The sequence below is a fragment of the Festucalex cinctus genome, chromosome 2 (assembly GCF_051991245.1).
Source record: "Festucalex cinctus isolate MCC-2025b chromosome 2, RoL_Fcin_1.0, whole genome shotgun sequence".
Classification (NCBI taxonomy): Eukaryota; Metazoa; Chordata; class Actinopteri; order Syngnathiformes; family Syngnathidae; genus Festucalex; species Festucalex cinctus.
The window spans coordinates 21,119,445-21,139,662 of NC_135412.1; the positions used below are offsets into that span (position 1 = coordinate 21,119,445).

The window sequence follows — 20,218 nt, forward strand, 5'->3', positions numbered from 1 at the left end:
GGGCGCGCACCTTACAAACAATGAGCATTGGCCCTTTTCGCCATGACGTCACGTGCACTTCCGATGACAAAAAGTGCCTTGAGATACAAGTTAACACGAGTCTCAAATCATAATGGAATGATTAGATGCACCCCCAACGACGTTTTTTTTTTTTTTTTTTTTTTAATGTGTTTATAAAGTATTCTCACTCAGTCCTATTTTTTTTTCTATCATCACACACATGATGTAATCTAATGTATATACATAAACACAACTTTTATGTACATTTTATTCTGCTGTGGTCCAAATAGAACATTTTCTTCACTTTTTTTTCTTTAAACGTAATTATTTTCCTCATATTACAACTTCCTGAACATAAAAGTAGCACTCAATGCCCATAAATTGGCTTCATTCTCATAGTAGTCTCTTACACATTGCCACACATGTAAGATTTAATTATTGTATAATTTTTTTCTTAACATTTCCACTTTTTGCATATAAAATGACCTTATTTCTTACCAACTTTTTTCACATTACACTAGTCTCGTGAAATGTGCATGATTAAAGCAAAAAAAACTGAGATAATTCTCGTGAATGTATAATTTCAAGCTCATATTTATTCCCAATAACAGTCCCACTTTATTCTTGTGAATCTGACTTTCTTTTCTGGTGGTACTCTCTTTTTTCTGTGGCCCTTGTACGTTACGAATAAATATTCGTTCAGTAGCAAGAGTCAAGATTATAATATAATGCTTTTGTTGTAAAAGACAAAGGATCTGAGCTGGTAAGGACACAGTTTTTATTATCATTAGTATATTTAGCTTTGTGTTGTACATTTCAGGAGGTCCGAAGGGGGAAAAAAACACACATAAAAAATGTCCGCAGTGACAGCACATTGAAAAAAAAAGTCACCATTAGATTGTTGACATGATATGTTCTCTTTGACAAAACACAACAAAGTCTCATTTACATTTATGAACACAGTAAGTCCACCGTTGTATGGAATAAGAAAGACAATAAATAGAAAATGGTATCAAAGAGGACAGCAAATGAGAGTTTGTACAAAACTGTGTTGTGTTGTTTTTGTTTCCTGAGGTTGACGTGTCGTCTGCAGCCTTCTCCATCGCTAAATATACTAATAGACTCCCAAAGTGGGTCTCAATGGCTTTTCATTCTCTCACACCGATTGGTGTGTGTTTGTAATAATTAATACATTTAAAGAAACAGTGTCAAATAAAGAAGATATGCACATTTGAAATGTAACAAAGTTTTGACATCTTGGGTTTAGTTCCCCTCTAAACTACTCAAACGAGGCCAAATGCTAACCAATAAAAGGATCTCTTCAATATCCTGTGGCTAAATGCTAACAGCAGTTAGCATCACTTCGTCACAAACAAATGATTGGCACCACTTCTGTAATTTATGGCTAAATCTTGGCCAGCAGTTAGCATCCCTAATTGAAGCACGTAAGATGTCACAGACCTGTTACTCATGTAGTAGTAACACAAAATCGCTTTAATTAGCTATGGCTAAACGCTAGCAAGTAGTGTGCAACCCTTAGTCACGCATGGCTAAAAGCTAGAAAGCTGTTGGTATCCCTGATAGACCCGCGACTAGAGGTCTGCAAATTGTTAGCATCACTTATGCTGTGTTCCAGGAAAGTGGGAAGTTACAGTTCTATGACCTCCAACGAGTAAAATTGCACAAGATTATAAACATATGTCTTCATCTTTGTTTATTATTACATTAATTTAGTTATTCAACATCAGAGATGGGAAAACCAGGTCAAGAAAGTAGAAACACTGCAAGAGTTTGGCTTTAGCCACAGGCGCTTCTCATAATGACCTTGTTTACTTGCCGGTCGAGTACAAGCACCTGTAGCTAACGCCAAACTGTGGCAAGGTTTTTACTTTCTGGACCTGGATTTCCCATCTGTGCATGAAAATATACCACTATCTCACTGCATGAAGTTTAAATGTATGAAATGGTCCTAAATTATTTATACAGTACATAAATGATATCTGTTGTGTTTCAAAAATACTGAAAAGTGTTTTATTTGCTGATGACACAACTATTTACTGTTCAGGAGACAACTTGAAGCAGCTTCTGACTACTGTGGCGTATGAATTGAATACAATAAAAATTTGGTTTGATATGAATAAATTGTCATTAAATTTAAATAAAACCAAGTTCATAGTTTTTGGCAATAGACAAATCACTCATCAAGTTAAAAAGATGGTGAATTCCATTGAAATAGAGAGCGTGTATGAAAATACATTTCTTGGGGTAGTTATTGATGATAAATGATGTTGGAAGCCACACATAGAAAATGTCAAAAGGAAAATGTCAAAAATCATCGCGATACTCTCTAAAACTAAGGATGTCTTAAACACGAAATCATTATATATATTATATAGTTCATTATTATTACCATATTTGAACTATTGTGTGGAAATCTGGGAAACGCATATAAAACAAATACCGACCTTGTTTTTAAATTGCAAAAACGTGCCATAAGAATTATTAATCAATCAAAATTTAGACAACCAACACATTCACTATTTTGAAATTTTATGACTTGGTTGAGTTTAAAATAGCACAAATAATGTACAAAGTACACAAAAATCTACTCTGCCACAGTACTCAGAAGCTATTTGAAATTAGACACAGTCCTGATGAGATCAGGTGTACAAGTGTCTATAAAAACCCCAAAACAAGAACAAATATTAAGCAAGGGTGTGTTTCTGTAAGAGGTGTAAATTTGTGGAACAATTTTGGTAATGAGCTGAAAGGATGCAAGTCACTTGCCGAGTTAAAAAAAATAATAATAAAAGTAAAGTTCAAGAGCATTATTTAAATCTGACATAAGCTAGTACAATTGTAGAAATGTAATTTCTTTTTTTTCTTCTATGTACCAGTATGAGTATACTGAAAATTGTATATGTGAGTATGTGGATGTATTATTATCGTGTATTTCTATTAATTTTTATGTATATACGCTATATGAGTAGTATCATATATTTACTTTTATTGAAATATAACCTATTGTATTATAAATAAGGGGTAGGACTAGATAACTTTTTAACTTCTTCCTACTCCCTTTTGAACATGCAAATTGTTATTAACTGATTTTATTATGTTTCTTTTATTTTAAATTTTCTTTTCTGCCTTCTCTGTTTATGTGTTTATACAGTATGTTCAATAAACAAATCAAATAAAAAACTGCTTACAAGATATTCATTTGTTTATAGAAATAAAGTAAATTGTGACGGAAGGTATGTCGGAGGAGGTCATAACGTGTTGTGATGAACCACAACAACAACAAAAAATATTTAATTGGAATCTTTGTTGTTTATATTTGCCTCGAACACTTTGAGGTGACAACAATTACAATCCGAGTGGGACTTTTCTGACTTCCCATCTTCTTGGAATGCAGCATTAGTTACACATGGAGAAATGCTAACAAACTATTAGCATGGAGAAATGCTAACAAACTATTAGCATGTCTTTAGTAACCTATATGGCTAAATGCTAACAGCAGTTAGCATCACTTAGTTAAACAAATGTTATCTTGTTGGTAACCTATGGCTAAATCATAGCAAACAGTTAGCATCTTTGATTAGGACACAAACATATATATTAGCATCCCGTCAATGACCTCTGGGGAAACATTAACAACAAGCAGTTAGCATCTCTAATTCAGGCAGGGGAGATGCTAGTGTGCTGTTACCATCCCATAGCCACACATGGCTAAGTGTTAAGAAGCTGTTTGGAAAAACTGATAGCCTTTACCAAAAAAAGGTGAAACGTGAACGACTTGTAATTTCCATGTTGGTCTTTCCATTTCCCTTGTTGGGGTTTGGGGGTGTTGTTGGGGGTCAAAGGGTGAAAGATCACCAAATACAAGGGGCAGAAAATTGAAATTCTGTACATGTAAACATCACACTTCCACTGAGTGAAACGAGGCCAAGCGAGCGATCAAGATCGTAATCCAGAAGTGAAAAATCACCACAAAAAGAAAGAAAAATAACATTGAAGCTAACTTGTAATACGTTCTGTAGCTGTCCCGTGTAAGTCTAAGCTGACATTGGGCGAGAGGCTCTGCACACCCTGGACTGGTCGCCAGTCAATCGCAGGGCACATATAAACAAACGATTTTCATACTCACATTTACACCTATGGGCAATTTAGAGTTTTTAATTCATCTCAGATGACTTTTGGCAAGACTGGTTGACCAGGGAGTAAGTTTGGAGTACCTGGAGAAAAAGCCACACAAGCACAGGGAGAACATGCACCCACAGAAGGACTGAGATTCAAACCCAGAAACCCCTCGACTGTGAGACAGACGTGATAACCACTAGGTAACCGTGTTCCCCTATACAAGAATAAAAAGAACAAATTCATTCATACTTCTTGTGTTGACATCTGTTCACAACGTGTGTGGTTGCTCGACCAGCATTGTCGCTCGGCTCAACCAATACTCTTCCATCATTGAGTTTGACACATTTGACGAAATAAACTCAAGTAATAATAAAGTCGTCGTTCAACTCCTTCCCGTTTGATGGTGGCTGTGCAACAATTTCGAAATGCGTACTTGAGGCAAACACTGTTTAGCATTGCATTTATTAAAAAAAAAGAAAAGAAAAAAAAGAAAAAAAAAAGAAATATATAGAATTAAAAAAAAAAAAATCACAAAATAGATTTGGGGGGGGAGTAAACAATCTGTCGTCAGGAGGCGGAGTTCTTGAGTAAAAATCAGCAAATTACAACTTGGCAAAGATTGTCCTTTGCTTGTTTTTTTTTATTGTTTTTTTTTTTTTTTTTTTTTTTTTTACATTTGTCCTAGTGGATTGAGACTAACAATGAAATTCTGGTTATATTAAGTCAACTAACGCAAATGCTCAGCACAGGGGCGGACAAACCTTTGTGCTCATGGTCCACATTTGATTTAGAAAATTGATAGGTGGCCCAGCTCGTTTGTAGGTAAAAATTAAACCAGCTAAAATGTGTATGTAAAGTATATTTTAATTAAAAATAATATATCTGCATTTGAGTTGTATTTTTGTGTATTACATTATTTCTAATAAATCAATTTACCAACTATCTAATGACATAGAAGAAGAAGAATAAAAAAAATACCAGTACGTAAGAAAAAAATTCAACAAATAATTAAATTAATACATCAAATAATAATTATTATTATAATAAATAAAGAATCGATCATGCCGTATGAGACCCAGGGCCACATTTTCCCAACTTCTGGCTTCAAACCTTTAGAACCTGATTGTAGCTCAGTGACACACAAGTCATGTGACATCATCGTATCCGACCGCCCCATCCTCTTTGTTTTCTCACTTTTTTTTTTTTTAATGCATATTTGTGAAACAAATGAAACAAGAACAAAAACATCCTTCACAGTTCAAATCGGGAATGTTCCACTTAGCCAACAAGTTACATTAACTTCCATTGCTCTCGCAATTGCTAGCCCCTCGCAGTGTGATCCCACCAGTAGTACTGAGGGAACATTGTGATTATCTGCTGCATTGCATGAAAAAACAAAACAAAACCGAACAACCAAACTAAGTGCGATCCGCACCGCTTGCCCTCCTTTCCATCACAAAATGAAAACATCACAGTCGGAAACAAGTCGCCTTTTAAAAAAAAATTCCCTCTGTCCGTCAGCTTGTTCATTTCTTAAACGTTTTTGCGCACAAAATTCAATAGTAAACACAGTCACAACCAATTTGGCGAAGTCACAACCTTCATTTGCTGTTTTGTTTCTGTCTTTTAGCTGAGCTTAGTGTGACCTAGCTTACCATATGAAGGTATTACAGGCTGCTTGATGTACTCAAGCTGTGATAACATCAAAGTTAGTAATAATAAAAGATGATAAGTGGTTTGGATAACAGATGGATGATTTTATGCTAAGCTAACTTTTGCTTCACGACAACTTAAATTGATGTATTCAAAGTCCTGATGAATAAGATGCAAACTAAGTGCAAAGGCAACATATTAATATTAGCCCATGAAAGGGGAAAACATGCTAGTTTGTCTTTTTTTGTGAAAAAAAAAAACACACCAAAAAAAGCTCAATTGTAAACACAAAGTCCCCGCTTTATTTGATGACTTATTAGCGCCAGTTAGCTTATCATAGCGTTACTAGATGGTGCATATCTGAATAAAGGTACTGTATTCCATCCATCCATTTTCTTGACCGCTTATTCCTCACAAGAGTCGCGGGGGGTGCTGGCGCCTATCTCAGCTGGCTCTGGGCAGTAGGCGGGGGACACCCTGGACTGGTTGCCAACCAATCGCAGAGGTACTGTATTATGGGATGTCAAATGTACTTGGAGATGAGTCAATATTGGTTTTGATAAAAGAATATGATGATATGCTAAGCTTCCACAATGGCACCGTCAACTCAGTGACTGGCAATGTTGGCAAATTTCACGTTTGTTTTAAATAAAACAACACGATTTTAAACCAAGCTAACTTGATCCATGTGACAAGTTCCAGACCGTGCTATAATCAGATCTCGTATGTAAGATGAAAGACGTTAACGACATCCGAGGACGACGTCAACATTGTTGTACAATGTGAGGAGGAAGTCCATGTCGGACTTGTTTGCTGTTCTGACGTAAAATGATACGACTTAAGCTAAGCTAACGTTCTCCTACGACTTAGGCTAAGCTAACGTTCTCCTCGCAACAAATTGAGGTTGCTCACCGACTGATCCAGACCAAACTAATTGAAATTTGTATGATAAAATCCATGAGTGATATCCACTGATGTAGTCAGCTTGTTGACTAGCTGTGAAATTAATGTCAGACTTGAGTTCAAGCCAGCTGTTTTCAAATTAAAGAATAAAACTTTAAGAAAAACTAATGTTCTCCTTGCAGCAAATCAAGGCTGCTGATTGACAGATCCAGACCCCACTAATTGACTCTAGTATGTAAGATGAAAGATGTTGGTGACATCCAGCGACATAGTCAGCTTGTTGACTAGCTGTATAATGTAAAACAAAGTTAATGTTGGACTTAAATGAAAGCTTCCTGTATTAAATAAAACAATACAACTTTAAGCTAAGCTAATGTTCTCCTAGCAACAAACCGGTGCTGCTCATTGGCTGATCCAGACAACAGACGTTATAGCCCTGCAGACATTAATGTAGACATTGCGACTTGTTGCCGAGTCGGCAGAACAGTCCGAAAAAAAAGACTTGTAACACAAAAACGTTTTTGGTGGTCCGTCGTCGTCGTCGCCATTTGGTGAGGTTTTGCGCGTGTGGATGGCAGAAGCGCCGCCTCTCGTTTTAGCAGCAATATCCCAATGCTCTCCTCTTCCTGTGGGGGGGCGTCGGCGAGGACGAGCAGGAGCTTTAGGTCCATCGAGAAGAGACGGAGGAGGTCCGAAGTGACGTGACGACCACGTTAGCGTGGGAGGTCATCAAGAAGTAGTCGTTAGCATTTAGCGCACAAACACATATCTTCATCCTCCGCCATCTTGAGCTGAGTATTTACAGCAGCGGGCAGGAAGCGGATGATTGAGGTATTTCCTGCTCCGGTCAACAGGCGTTCGAGGTGCATATGAAGTAGCGGGAAGGTTAGCGGGGAAAGTGCTTCTATGTACAAGCAGACGTGTCCAAAGGGTGTCCGAACACGCGGAGGGCAAAGTTGCTCTTCATTGGAGGCTCACGCTGATTGTGAGTAGAACGGGATTACCTCCTCACGTTAACAAACATTTCACACTTTTTCCACATTTTCTCCCAGACATGTTCGGCTGAATATGTGTATGTGTGTGCGTACTTCAGTTCTGCTGCAGGATGAGGTTCTCCAGCTCGTCGGCGGAGCGCAGCAGGAAGGCTGCCGACTCCCGGTATCCGGCGATCAGCTGACGCACGGCCGCGATCTCCGGTTGGCTGAGTTGGGCCGAGGCCCCGCCCCCGCCGCCACGCCCGCCCAGACAGTGATTGGCGGCGGCGGCCATGTTGGCAGAAGAATGCGACTTCATGCTGAGGTCTGTGGGACCTGATGAGGAAGAGGAGAAAATGCATCAATTCAAACACCTTGACAAAAAAAAAATCTATATTGTATTTAAAGAGATAATTGAATTATTGAGGCATTTTCTGCAGTAACAATTTAATATTTTGTCTATAATTAAAGGGATACTTGACTCAATGAACAATTTTCAACAGTGAAGTTAATATTTTGTCCAGAATTAATTTGATAACTTCATTATTTTTCATGTACAACTAATGCCTTTAAAAAGTAATCTTTCTACATGCTGACGACTGATGATGACATCACCTGTGCTGAGGAAGTAGGTGAGGTGAGAAGCCAATCATGGCTCACCTGTTTTCTGGGTTTGGACAGTAAACTGAGCCATAATTGGTTGTTACCTACTTCCTCAGCACAGGTGATGTCATCATTAGTTGACAGCAAGTAGAAAATATACTTTCTAAAAGGTACTAATTGTACATGAAAAATAATGAAGTTACCACATTAATTATAGATAAAATATTAACTTTTTACTGCTGAAAATGGCTCAATGAGTCAAGTATCCCTTTAATGTGGTTTTCATGTAAAATTAAAACCTTTAAAAAGTATTTTTCTACTTACTGTCAACTGATGATGACATCACCTGTGCTGAGGAAGTAGGGAACAACCAATGATGGCTCAGTTTGCTTACCAAACACAGAAAACAGGTGAGCCGTGATTGGCTGTTACCTACTTCCTCAGCACAGGTGATGTCATCATCAGTTGACAGCAAGTTGAAAAATTACTTTTTAAAAGTATTAATTATACATGAAAAATAATGAAGTCATCAAATTCCTTTTGGACAAAATATTAACTTTTCACTGCTGAAAATTGTTCAATGAGTCAAGTATCCCTTTAATCATTTGTCCAGAATGAATTTGATCATTTCATTATTTTTCATGTTTCTTGTATTATTTGCACTTGCTGTCGACTGATGATGACATCACCTGTGCTGAGGAAGTAGGGAGCAACCAATGATGGCCCAGTTTGCTGACCAAACCCAGAAAACAGGTGAGCCGTGATTGGTCATTCCCTACTTCCTCCGCTCAGGTGATGTCATCTTCAATTGACAGCGTTGAAAAATTTGTTTTTAAAAAGATTTTTTAGTGTGATGATTAAATAAAGATCTTTATTTTAAAAATAATCTTATTAATCGATTTTATTAATTACGTAATCGCACAGCTGCAATCCTCACCGTTGCTCTGAGCGGCGGCGCCGGTCGCCAGGGAAACGGGATGCTGCACGGCGCCGCCCAGGCCCAGGTATCCACGGTAACCGTAGCTGAGGCCAGCGCCGTTGATGTAGACCTGCGGCTCCTGGTTGGTGAAGGCGGACGCGGCCAGCGAGTAGGCGGAGGGAACGAGTGACGCCGGCTCCCTAGGGCCGCCGCTACCGCTGGGAGGTTTGTCCAGCGAGATCTGCTCATCCTGGAAACAAACAGTTAATCTTGGCTTGTTTTGCTCACAACAAGAAAAATCATTTTAGCGTTTCAAATATAGCCGAGCTTCTCCAATTTGTTCTGATGAATTTTTTTGATCACCAATCAGATTTCAAGTTTGTCCTCACAGTGCCACACTCAACGATGTCAACATTTTTCCATCCTCTGATTGGTTGGTCAAAGGCACTTGCAAAACACAAAATATCAACTAAACCATATAGATAAAATCTCAATAAAATAGCGGTGACTCACGTGATAAGCATCCATGCGCATCCTCTTGGCAGCGTTGCGCGATTCGCTCTCGCAGGCGGCGGCCAGGATGTTCTCTGCCATGGCGGAGGTGAGGTGAGGCGGAGTGGGCCGGGTCTGTGCGGCAAACGATGTCAGGAATGTTTATGAGATGTATTCACTTGCAACACTTGCTTATGACAATCAGACACTTGAGCACAGTAGTGCGGTAATATAATTTCCTCATATTACAACATATGACGATTTTTGCCAATTTTTCTCTCTGTTGCGAAAACAAATATTCTGCCTGTGATTCATATTTTTATCGGAAGAGTTAAAAGGAAGTCAAGGGCGGCACGGTGTTCGAGTGCTTAGCACGTCCGCCTCCCATTTCTGAGGACTCGGGTTCGAATCCAGGCTCCAGCCTTCCTGGGTGGAGTTTGCATGTTCTCCCCGTGCCCGCGTGGGTCTTCTCCGGGTACTCCGGTCTCCTCCCACATTCCAAAGACATGCATGACAGGTTAATTGGGCGCTCCGAATTGTCCCTAGGTGTGCGTGTGAGTGTGGGTGGTTGTTCGTCTCTGTGTGCCCTGCGATTGGCTGGCAACCAGTCCGGGGTGTCCCCTGCCTACTGCCCAGAGCCAGCTGAGATAGGCGCCAGCATCCCCCGCAACCCTTGTGAGGAATAAGCGGTCAAGAAAATGGATGGATGGATGGATAATAATAATAATTAACAAGTGGACGTTATGTGCCACTTTGAAGACCCCCGTTTTCTTTTATTGCTCAGTTCCTTAGGCCCCAATATTAGATAAGATCTTTTGTTGAATTACAATTATAATTTATTTTAAAAAATATATACAAGTTTCCTACTGTAAAAATCATTAAGCATAATTTATACTTGTATTTAAGGCAAGTTGTAAAATGTCTGAAGTCGTAAATCATGCTGTACTGTCTCAAATGTTCTCCAATTTCAATACTGTAAATGTATACGATCGTATGCCGAGAAACAAATGGCAAAAGGCACTTCATTTATATCACGCTTTTCCACCTTACAAGGCCCTCAAAGCGCTTTACATTTTGACTACCCATTCACCTCCTGATGACGCAGCATCAGGAGCAATTGGGGGTTCAGTATCTTGCTCAAGGATACTTCAATGTGGTCACAATGGCATGGGATCGAACCCACAACCTCTGGGTTGGGAGACGACCAGCATACCACTGAGCACACCGCCCACCACTGATAATGATGTCATTTTCAGTGACAGCAAGTACAAGTCCAACACAAAATGCCCACCCACTGTGACAGCTAGAAACAGGTGGATTTTTATGCTTGTATTGATATTCCACAAACACAATATTAATCAATACCATGTTTAGACTAGAGGGGGTGCATAGAACATGTTGTGAAGAAATTAATTCACTTGACTTCCCTTTAAGGGACAATATCAGAAGGGGCCCTAGTCGGACCCGTCGCCATGGGCGGGCCTTGGGGGTCCGTGCCCGCCCTGTCAGTCAGCCGTGCCCGCCCTAGCAAGATGACTCACCAACTATTCGTCCTATCAGTCACGTAAACTTGCGCCTTCTGTTTTAAGTAAAGCATGGCGTGCCAGCCAACCACATACCTCCTTTCAAGTTTGGCTGTGATTGACAACTAAGCGAGCCAATGACAATCAGGATCAGGAGGGATGGGGTGGGGTGGGGGGGAGACGCGCGCTCTGCAGACGTGCCTTAGCCAAATCTACTTCCGGGTAGATAGTGCGCATTTGCCGGCTCGCGCTGGGACAAAGACTGAGCAGTGAGCATGTCGTGCCGCTTTAATGGGAGCCACCAAACGCCAAACCTCGATTCAGGATGACACAGTTGACATCAATGGGAATCCTGAGTCCACTGGTTACGTTTACAAGTGAGTGTCAAACTTTTATTTTAATTAGTCAAGCCACACAGCACGGATGAATTGTAGCAATACACAGTATGCTGTTAACAGACCCAAGCAGTCACACATACACAACAACAACTAAGGAGCATAAAATTATTTATCACTAAAGCAGTTGCAGGACAATGTGAGTTGAATTCTCTTTTTTATTGCCAAGTTTGTTCATGTTGATGACTGTCACTAAGTTCTAATAAAAAAAAACAGCACTTTACACATCCTTTTGGATTGATATTCTGCTTAGTTTTTCACTGAACCCATATGTTGTTTCTGTATATCATCGACATAACTCAACCTTATTTCTAAATCACTTTAAAACAGCCATTGCTGCATACAAAGTGCTGTGCATGGAATAGAAATTAGTCTTTTAGTAGACACAAGTGAAATAAAATAACACAAAATAAAATTAATTCGAGTAAATATAAGTAGATAAGTATACACGCAAATAAAATTAATACTAAAAAAGAAATCTGTATAAGTATAGAAATAAAATAACACAAAATACAGAAGGCACCATAAAAAAAATAAAATGATGTGAAGTCTCATGCTGAGTCAAAGATCAAAGAATAGAGATGTCTGGCAAAAATGAAAGGAAATTTTGTCCATATCGTACAGCCCTAATCCAACACGCAAATGAAGGCAACTGCGAGCCAATTCCAGAAAGAAGGGGCTGGGTCACAGAGTCATTCATTCGGACATAGTTGTTTACAGAAGTGAAGAGTGGATTTGTTTCAAATGAACTTTTGAGTTGAATAAATGCAAAATGAACTACACGTTTTTTTTTCAGTTTGTCTTTTAGATTTCGGAACGAACTGCCGCTTTTAAGTGACAGAAAATATTTCTGAACACTTTTGCAGTTGTCACAATGCCGCTGTTCAACCTGATGAACATTAGATTTAGGTTGATGAAGTGTGCCCCCCCAAAAAAAGGTAATGCCCCCCCTACAATTTGTTTCTGGTGACGGGTCTGGCCCTAGTCAGGATGCAGTACCTCCAAGCCGTTCTTCTTCATGCGTCGGCAGGATTTGAGGTAGGTGCGAATGCGCTTGCGGGCTCGTTCTTGGAATTCCGGGAATTGCCTGCTGCAGGACTCAATGATGGCCTGGATCTTCTCTTTGGGCTGCTTGGAGATGGGAACCATCCGGTCCAAGTTCTCGTCCACAAACAGACGCACAAACATCTGGAGGAGCACACCACGGCCGGCATTATCGGCTATACGCCCGCGTCACGCAAGAGTTCTCAGAAGCCACGCCCACTCACATTGAAGGCCTTCAGCCGCTCCGGGTCCACGCCCTCCGTGTCGTTGACCTTGTCACCGTCGTCGTGCTCGTCGTGATCGTCGTCGTCGTCTTCGGGAGCGACGGCGCCTCCCAGACGGCCGCCGCTGAGGTCCTCGGCGCTCGCCTCCATCTTGATGCTGTCATAGCTGCCGCCGGAACTGTACACGGGGGACTAGGCGCACACACACATAAACACATATTCCCCCCATACCTTCGAGTACAAATTTTTTAAATCATTCTTAAAGGGGAAGTCAACAATTTTTTTTTTTTTTATATATTCGATGCAGCCCCACTTGTTTATGGGGGGGGGCCATTTTGTCACTTGCTGTCAACTGAAGATGACATCAAATGTTGCTCAGGTCTCAGGTCCAATCACAGTGAAGCTTCAGAAAACAGGTGAGCTGTGATTGGTCAATGCCTGAGCCCTGAGCAACCGTGATGTCATCTTCAGTCGACAGCAAGTGGCAAAATCGCCGCCCCCTGAGATGGAGAAAAACGGCTGGATTTTGCTTCAGAATTTGTATTCCATAAATGTAATAATAATCAGAATGTCATGTTTAGACTAGTGAGGTCACATATAACATATTGTTGTTAAGAAATGTTTGAGGTTGACTTCCACTTTAAATCAATTTGAAACCATCTTTTTCACCATTGAAAATTCCTTGCCTAATGTAAAATAGTTACCATGGCTCAATGGGCTCTTTGCACAGCTCGACTACTTCCTGAACTGAATATCACGTTTTTGTTTCCTGTCTTTCATGAGTGGACAAACTGATTAATCCAGGTGTGTCTGGCCAATGTTGTAGCAGTTACTGAAATCAGGCACACCTGGATTAATCAGCTTGTCCACTCATGAAAGACAGGAAATGAAGGACTGGTGTTGAGTTTAGGAAGTAGTGAATTTGTGCAAAGAGCCCATAAAGCTTGGAAAGCGCCACCCTCCAGTCCGCTCACCTTGCCGCCATAGTCTCGATCCAGCCGCAGCTCGCCAGCGTTCAAGGCGTGTGTGTGCGGGATGTGCGGCACGGGCAGGACGGAATGAGGAGCCAGCGGAGGCTTGGCGGCCAGCGGGTACTTCCTGCGCAGCTCCTCGGGCACGTTGGGATGCAGGGCGCCGAGCAGGGCCGCCGCTGCCGCCGACACGGTGACGGGAAGTTGGGAGCCGCCCAGCAACGACTTTTTAGCGGTGGGCTCGCTCAGGTTCACGGGATGCTGGTCCTCCGAGGACGAGGACCAGGACGTGGGCGTGCTGAAGTCGAGCGGGGCGGGGCCACAGTTGCCGTTGACAACCTCGACTTCCCCGGCGACGGCGGCCGAGGAGGAGGACGGAGGGGTGAGGGTGGGAAGGCCGCTGCCGCTCTCGGACGATGAATCGTCTGGAATGACAGAGAAGGAAGGAAGGATTTGGTGTGGAAAAGTTTCTTAACTAGCCAATCATTCATCTTTATTTGTATTTGTAACATATATGTAGTATATTAAGTGAGTGAATGGATAATCTACCTAAAGGGGAAGTCAACACCAAAAAAAAATAAATTCTTGACATTAGTATGTTCTATGCCACTAGTCTAAATACTGTATTCTGGTTAATACTGCATTAACTGAATATGAGTTAAGCAGCAAAATCCAGCAGTGTTTATCAGTACCAGAAGGCGGCCATTTTGCCAGTTGCGGTCAAGTGAAAATGACATCACAGTTGCATAACAACCAATCACAGCCCGACTTCAGAAAACAGGTGAGCTGTGTTTGGTCGTTGCCCTGAGCAACCGTGATCTCATCATCAGTCAGTCGACAGCAAATGGCAAGATGGCCGCCCCCGAGATGGATAAAAACGGCTGGATTTTGCAGGAACTCACAGTCCACAAAAGTAACATTAATCAGCATGTCACGTTTAGACTAGTGAGGTCACATATAACATTATTGTCAAGAAATGTTTAAAATTGACTTCCTCTTTAAGATATTGCACCTGAATTTACCATAGTTTTGGGTTCTGTAAATAAATTTAAAGGGATACTTCACTTATTTAGCCATTACAGCAATAAAAAGTTAATATTTTGTCTATAATTAATTTGATACTTTTATTATTTTTCACGTACAATTAGTACCTTTAGAAACACATTTTGCAACTTGCTGTCGACTGAAAATGACATCACAAGGGCTCAGGTAACCAATCACAGCTCAGCTTGTGAATGTCACATGACCAAACCTAGAAAACAGCTGAGCTGTGATTGGTTACCTGAGCCCTTGTGATGTCATTTTCTTTTTCTTTTTTTTTTCTTTTTTTTTTCTTCTTTTTTGAAGAGCTCAGAATTGTTCATTCGGTAGTCTTACCGATTCAACGTCTTGTCATCATTGCTCTTTTCTTTTTTTTTTTTTTTTTTTTTTTTGTGTGTATGTGTGCGTGCGTTTGCGTGCGTTTGCGTGCGTGCGTTTGCGTGCGTGCGTGCGTTTGCGTGCGTGCGTTTGCGTGCGTTTGCGTGCGTGCGTGCAAATACGTATAAATTTATACTCATTCATTCACCTAAAACCTTATAAATATCCCATTACCCTTCGCCTTAACCAGGTACTTCAGAATCTTGCCAGAGTCGTGAGATTTAAATGGTCAGGAGACCAGAGAAAAGGTCAGAAAAAAAAAGAAATAAAGAGAAAAGAAAGGTAAATCAAAGTGACATCCAGCACCGACCAAACACTTCCTGCCTTCCCCATGATTACAAAATCAAAGTCTTACGCCAACCCCGGAAGCCTCTAAATTCCAGCAAATTTAGCGAGATCTCAAGAGCCCAGAGGAAAAACTAAAGAGAGGAAGGAGGGAAGGATCGATAAGGCAGAGTGAGATCAATAGAAGCCAGTACATCCAATCCATCAAAGTGAAGTCCAGCACCAACAAGACCCCTCCTGCGTGGTTACAAAACCGGAGTCTTATGCCAACCCCAGAAACCTCATACTTCTAATAAATTAAGATCTCAAGTGACCAGAGGAAAAACTAAAGAGAGGAAGGAGGGAAGGATAGATAAAGCAAAGTGAGAACCACAGACACCAGCACCAACTGATTCAAGGGGCTGTGGGAGGGAGAGGGTACTTCTGTTGAGTTTCAGTAGATGCTGGTGCGACGGATCTGGCATGCATAAGGACCACCACCAAAGAAAGAAGCCGTCAACCGCGGTCCAGCAAAGCGAGCACCCCCCCCCCGGAATCCCCAGGCCGCGGCAGCACCAAGGCCACCCCCAAGCCACCCGAGCGGACACCGGTCGGCGAGCCGACCCAGACACCCGGAACACCCCCGCCCCAGCCCCGGCCCACACCCCCGAGCCCAAGGCCGCAGAACGAGGCCCAGCGGGCCCCCACAGCGCCCCACCGGTCCCCAGCCCCCACCCCCCCACGACCCCCCCGCACCCCACCCAAACCCGCCATCCACCACGACCCAGGCCCCACCACCCCCGACCCCCAAACCCCCGAACACACCCCGACCCCCAGCACCCAACCCCCCACCCACCCATACCTCCACCCCCCCCCAAACAAGCCGCCCCCCCCCGACGGCCGCCACCCCCCCCCGCGAACCCGGCCCCCCGCGAGAACCCCCCACCCCCCCCCGGAAACCGGCACCGGGCAGCAGCGCAGAGAGGGAAGATGTGCCCACCCCACCTCCAGCCGCGCGAGATTTGCACAGCGGCGGGAGGGGGGAAGCAGAGGAGGAAGCACCAGGGGAGAAGGCGGAACACCAGAACACCGAGCCCGGTGGGGAGAGGCCCCGGTCGTCACGCCAGAGTACTAGTGACACCTAACCCTGTTACTGAGTCCGCCAGCTCGCCGACTGGCGAGCTCTACCCTTACACCGTGAATGTGGCCCCACCCAGTGTATATACAAGTGTGTGCGTGTGGTGCATTAAAATTGGGAGCAGGTGAGTCGGAGCAGAGGGAAAAAATTTCCCCTACTCCGACACACCCGTATCCCCCCCAAAAAAATGAATATGTATATGTGTGGTGCATTAAAAAAGGGAATGGAGGGACAAAGTGGTGGGGCAGGGACACAAATGGGGGGGACCACAGCGCTGCCAGGCACTGCAGTCCATCCCCTCTGATGGCTCCCCGCCCCAACTCACCCCTCCCCTTGGACGTGAGGTGCATTAAAATTGGAGGGGAGTTGAAGGGTGAAGACGGTGTTTCCACCCTTCCCCATCCCACCAAGAAATGTGTTGTGTGCCCTATGTGTATATTTACAAAGTGTATAGTGCAAGCTAGTGAAGTGAGTAAGAGGAGCGACCAGCGGGGCCTCACCCAACCCGGCGGGTGTAGGTGGCACGCCCGCCCCCCAGCACCCCCACCCCCTGCCGCCCCCCACCTCATCCACCCGGCACCACAATGGGCGGACAGCCAGCGCAGCAGGGCTACCGGACAGCCCACCGGCCACCGGAGCCCGCCCGGGGCGCCAGGAGTTATACCGGAGTGGGGCAGGCCCCAAACCCTCGCCCGGCCCCCGGAGCCCGACGCCCGGGCCGGGGAGGGAGCCCCAGGCTTGTGATGTCATTTTCGGGTCGACAGCAAGTTGCAAAATGTGTTTTTAAAGGTACTAATTGTACATGAAAAACAATGAAAATATCAAATTCATTATAGGCAAAATATTCATGTTTGACTGCCAAAAATGGCTAAATAAGTAAAGTACCCCTTTAATTAATAACATGTGTGCAATAAGACAAGTTCACAAAAAGTCCAGCAGGTGGCGGCATTAAGTCACCATATAGAAACGAATGGACCAATACATACATTAGAGTACAGTATAGAAACAAATATGAATATTCATCTTACATAATTTTACATGCTCTCCAATTCCACAACAGCATCAATATTCCACCGCAGCCCTCCACTCATTGTGCACTCTCCTCTTCCTTCTATCATCATCATCATCATGCACTAAGTTTAATGGACATAAACATTTCATGACAGATGGATGGAAAGTGGTGGATGAATGAAGGCTGACAAGAGATGGATGAAGCAATGACGTTTGGGTGAAAGATGTATACTGTGGTGAGGATTACTTTGCAATCTGAGTAGTAGTAGTAGTAGTACTCTTAACAGCCCTAGTTGTCTCACTAGCCCAATTAGTATTACGTTTTGTAGTACTTTTAATTGTAGAACTAGCAATAACTAATGTTAGAAACACTTTCACTACTATTTTGCAAGTATTTTTATCAATACTCTTACTAGTAATTGTACTGAGACAATTGCCCTAGCACTGCTTCATGTGCTGTAACTATTACTAGTCCTCCCACTAGAACTAATCGTACTCTTAAGATTACTACTAGTGGTAATGTGGCTAAGACTGGAACTAGAACTAGAGCTCTTACCAGTACTATTAACAGCTCCAGCTCTGTTACTAATGAAACTACTACCATTAGTATTCATAGTACTCTTACTAATACTGGTACTACTGATTGGATGAAAGGTATGTCCTAGCAATTCTCATAAATGATATATTGGACAAAAATAATGTCTCACTGCCGGAACAAATTAAATAAAAAACAGTCACTGTCTTGGTTTCATCATGACGCATCATTTTGCAAGGACAGAATGGAGGGATGCAGGAAGTCGAAAGGAAATATGGAGACGAAGGACGTCATAGAGACTGCTCAGTGGGTGACGGGGGGTGGAGGGCAAGGAGCTAGCCATTGTGGGAGGAGTATTGGAGGGGGGAGGATGTTGCATGATGACGATGATGATTATGATGATGATGGGGGAAGGGTGGAGAAATGTGTATTCAGAGTATAGGTGTGCATATGGTTATATAAAGTACATTGCATACTGTAAACGTGTATATGCAAGTTATTTATATGTACATTTACACAGTACATATAGATGTAAAAAACTAATTTTATATCACACCATTTAATCGTTATTATTAAAATACCACCACAAGCTTTTATTTTATTCAGTACCTTTTTCCTAGAATTTGTTTTGCCATGTAAACCAGTCAAGTTTAACGCGATTACACTGACATCAGTCAATTCACACGAAAGCTCTTCAAGGTGCAATGAGACAAGACATAAAATTATGTCAATCTGGTTTCAGGTATGGATTTTTTGTAAACAACTGAGTTACTATGAGTCACTATGCAACCCGTCCACCACCTAATGTCATGTTATTTTTCTCTCTTTTTTTTCCCACTTTTATTTGCAGTTTAACGCTGACAGAAATGGAGGTATGTGCTACTGAGTGCCATTCTAGTTATATAATGGCATTGCTAAAACAACAAACCTCATGGTGGACTAAGATGTATATACAGTATGTGTGTGTGTGCATCGAATGTAAGCATAAACACATAATATACTGTACACGTATTTACATTATTTTACTGCAATTCCTTTGACAGATAACAGCTACAATCTGACTGATAGGGAAACGCAAAACAACCGCCCTGCAACCGTCCAATTTAGATCAACTTCCTGGGTGGCACGTGGTTTCCAGTTTAAAAGGAGGACAAAGGGAACGTGAAATGACACCACACGACCAGGCGGTGGCGCCGGTGCAGCTTCATACTTGACATGCAGTACTTGAGCAAGTCCAGCTCGTTTTACTCCTTCACAACTGGATGACTAAAAGTTACAGAATCATCACCAGCCATTTGTAATACACATATTGACAAAAAAAAATAATAAATAAATAAATAAATAAATAAATAAATGCAAACCGTGAATAGGCTAGTGTTCGTTGTATGGTTAACTGTCACATGCAACACGTGACGAAGCACGTTTTCATCTGGAAAATCCCACTTTGTTATACACACGCACACTCACATTGTGATTTACAACTGCAGTGTCAGCCTCTCAGTGACACAGTGTGACCGTGTGTGTGAATAGGATGCTCTGTATGATTGAGCGCGAGGCGCATCATATGACCTCGCCCCCTGAACACGCCAGTGTGCATGCGTGTGTCACAGTGTGACATCATACTGACACCACCGTGACCCTCGCCCGGATGCGAGTGTTTTTACGCCGAGGAGATGGTTGAACTTGGGATGACAGATCAACGTACACCTCAGCATCCCCGCCCCTCCACCCCCCTCTGAAGACCCTTCAACGCATCACCACACTGAACGGGGAATCCTGGGGGGGGGGGGAAAGGAAGGGCTGAATGAGGGAGGGAGGGGGAGATGGAGAGAAGTATGGAGAGGATGCAGGGAGAGCTGGATGGAGGGATGAGGAGAGAGGAGAATGATAGAGGGAAGAAAGAAGAGAGAGTTAAGAGGGAAATGAAGGGATGAGAGAGGGAGGAAAAATAAAAGGATGGATTGAGAAATGAATGAGAGGATTCAGTAATAATAATAATAAAGGGCTGAA

At 42.5% G+C, this 20,218-nt stretch overlaps 1 protein-coding gene across 5 annotated transcripts in view; it reads right to left on the reverse strand.

The window, feature by feature from the left end:
- Positions 1-767: 767 nt before the first annotated feature.
- LOC144014106 (nucleolar protein 4-like) overlaps positions 768-20,218 on the reverse strand; it is a 47,120-nt gene continuing 27,669 nt past the window's right edge. For all 5 annotated transcript variants that reach the window (XM_077513644.1, XM_077513642.1, XM_077513643.1 and 2 more), the window contains 6 exons: positions 13,845-14,266; positions 12,871-13,062; positions 12,602-12,790; positions 9,706-9,819; positions 9,211-9,442; positions 768-8,006 (listed from right to left, as the gene is read on the reverse strand). In XM_077513644.1, coding sequence (XP_077369770.1) covers positions 7,786-8,006; positions 9,211-9,442; positions 9,706-9,819; positions 12,602-12,790; positions 12,871-13,062; positions 13,845-14,266 — 1,370 coding nt within the window. In that variant the 3' untranslated portion in view covers positions 768-7,785. The remainder of the gene's footprint in view (positions 8,007-9,210; positions 9,443-9,705; positions 9,820-12,601; positions 12,791-12,870; positions 13,063-13,844; positions 14,267-20,218) is intronic.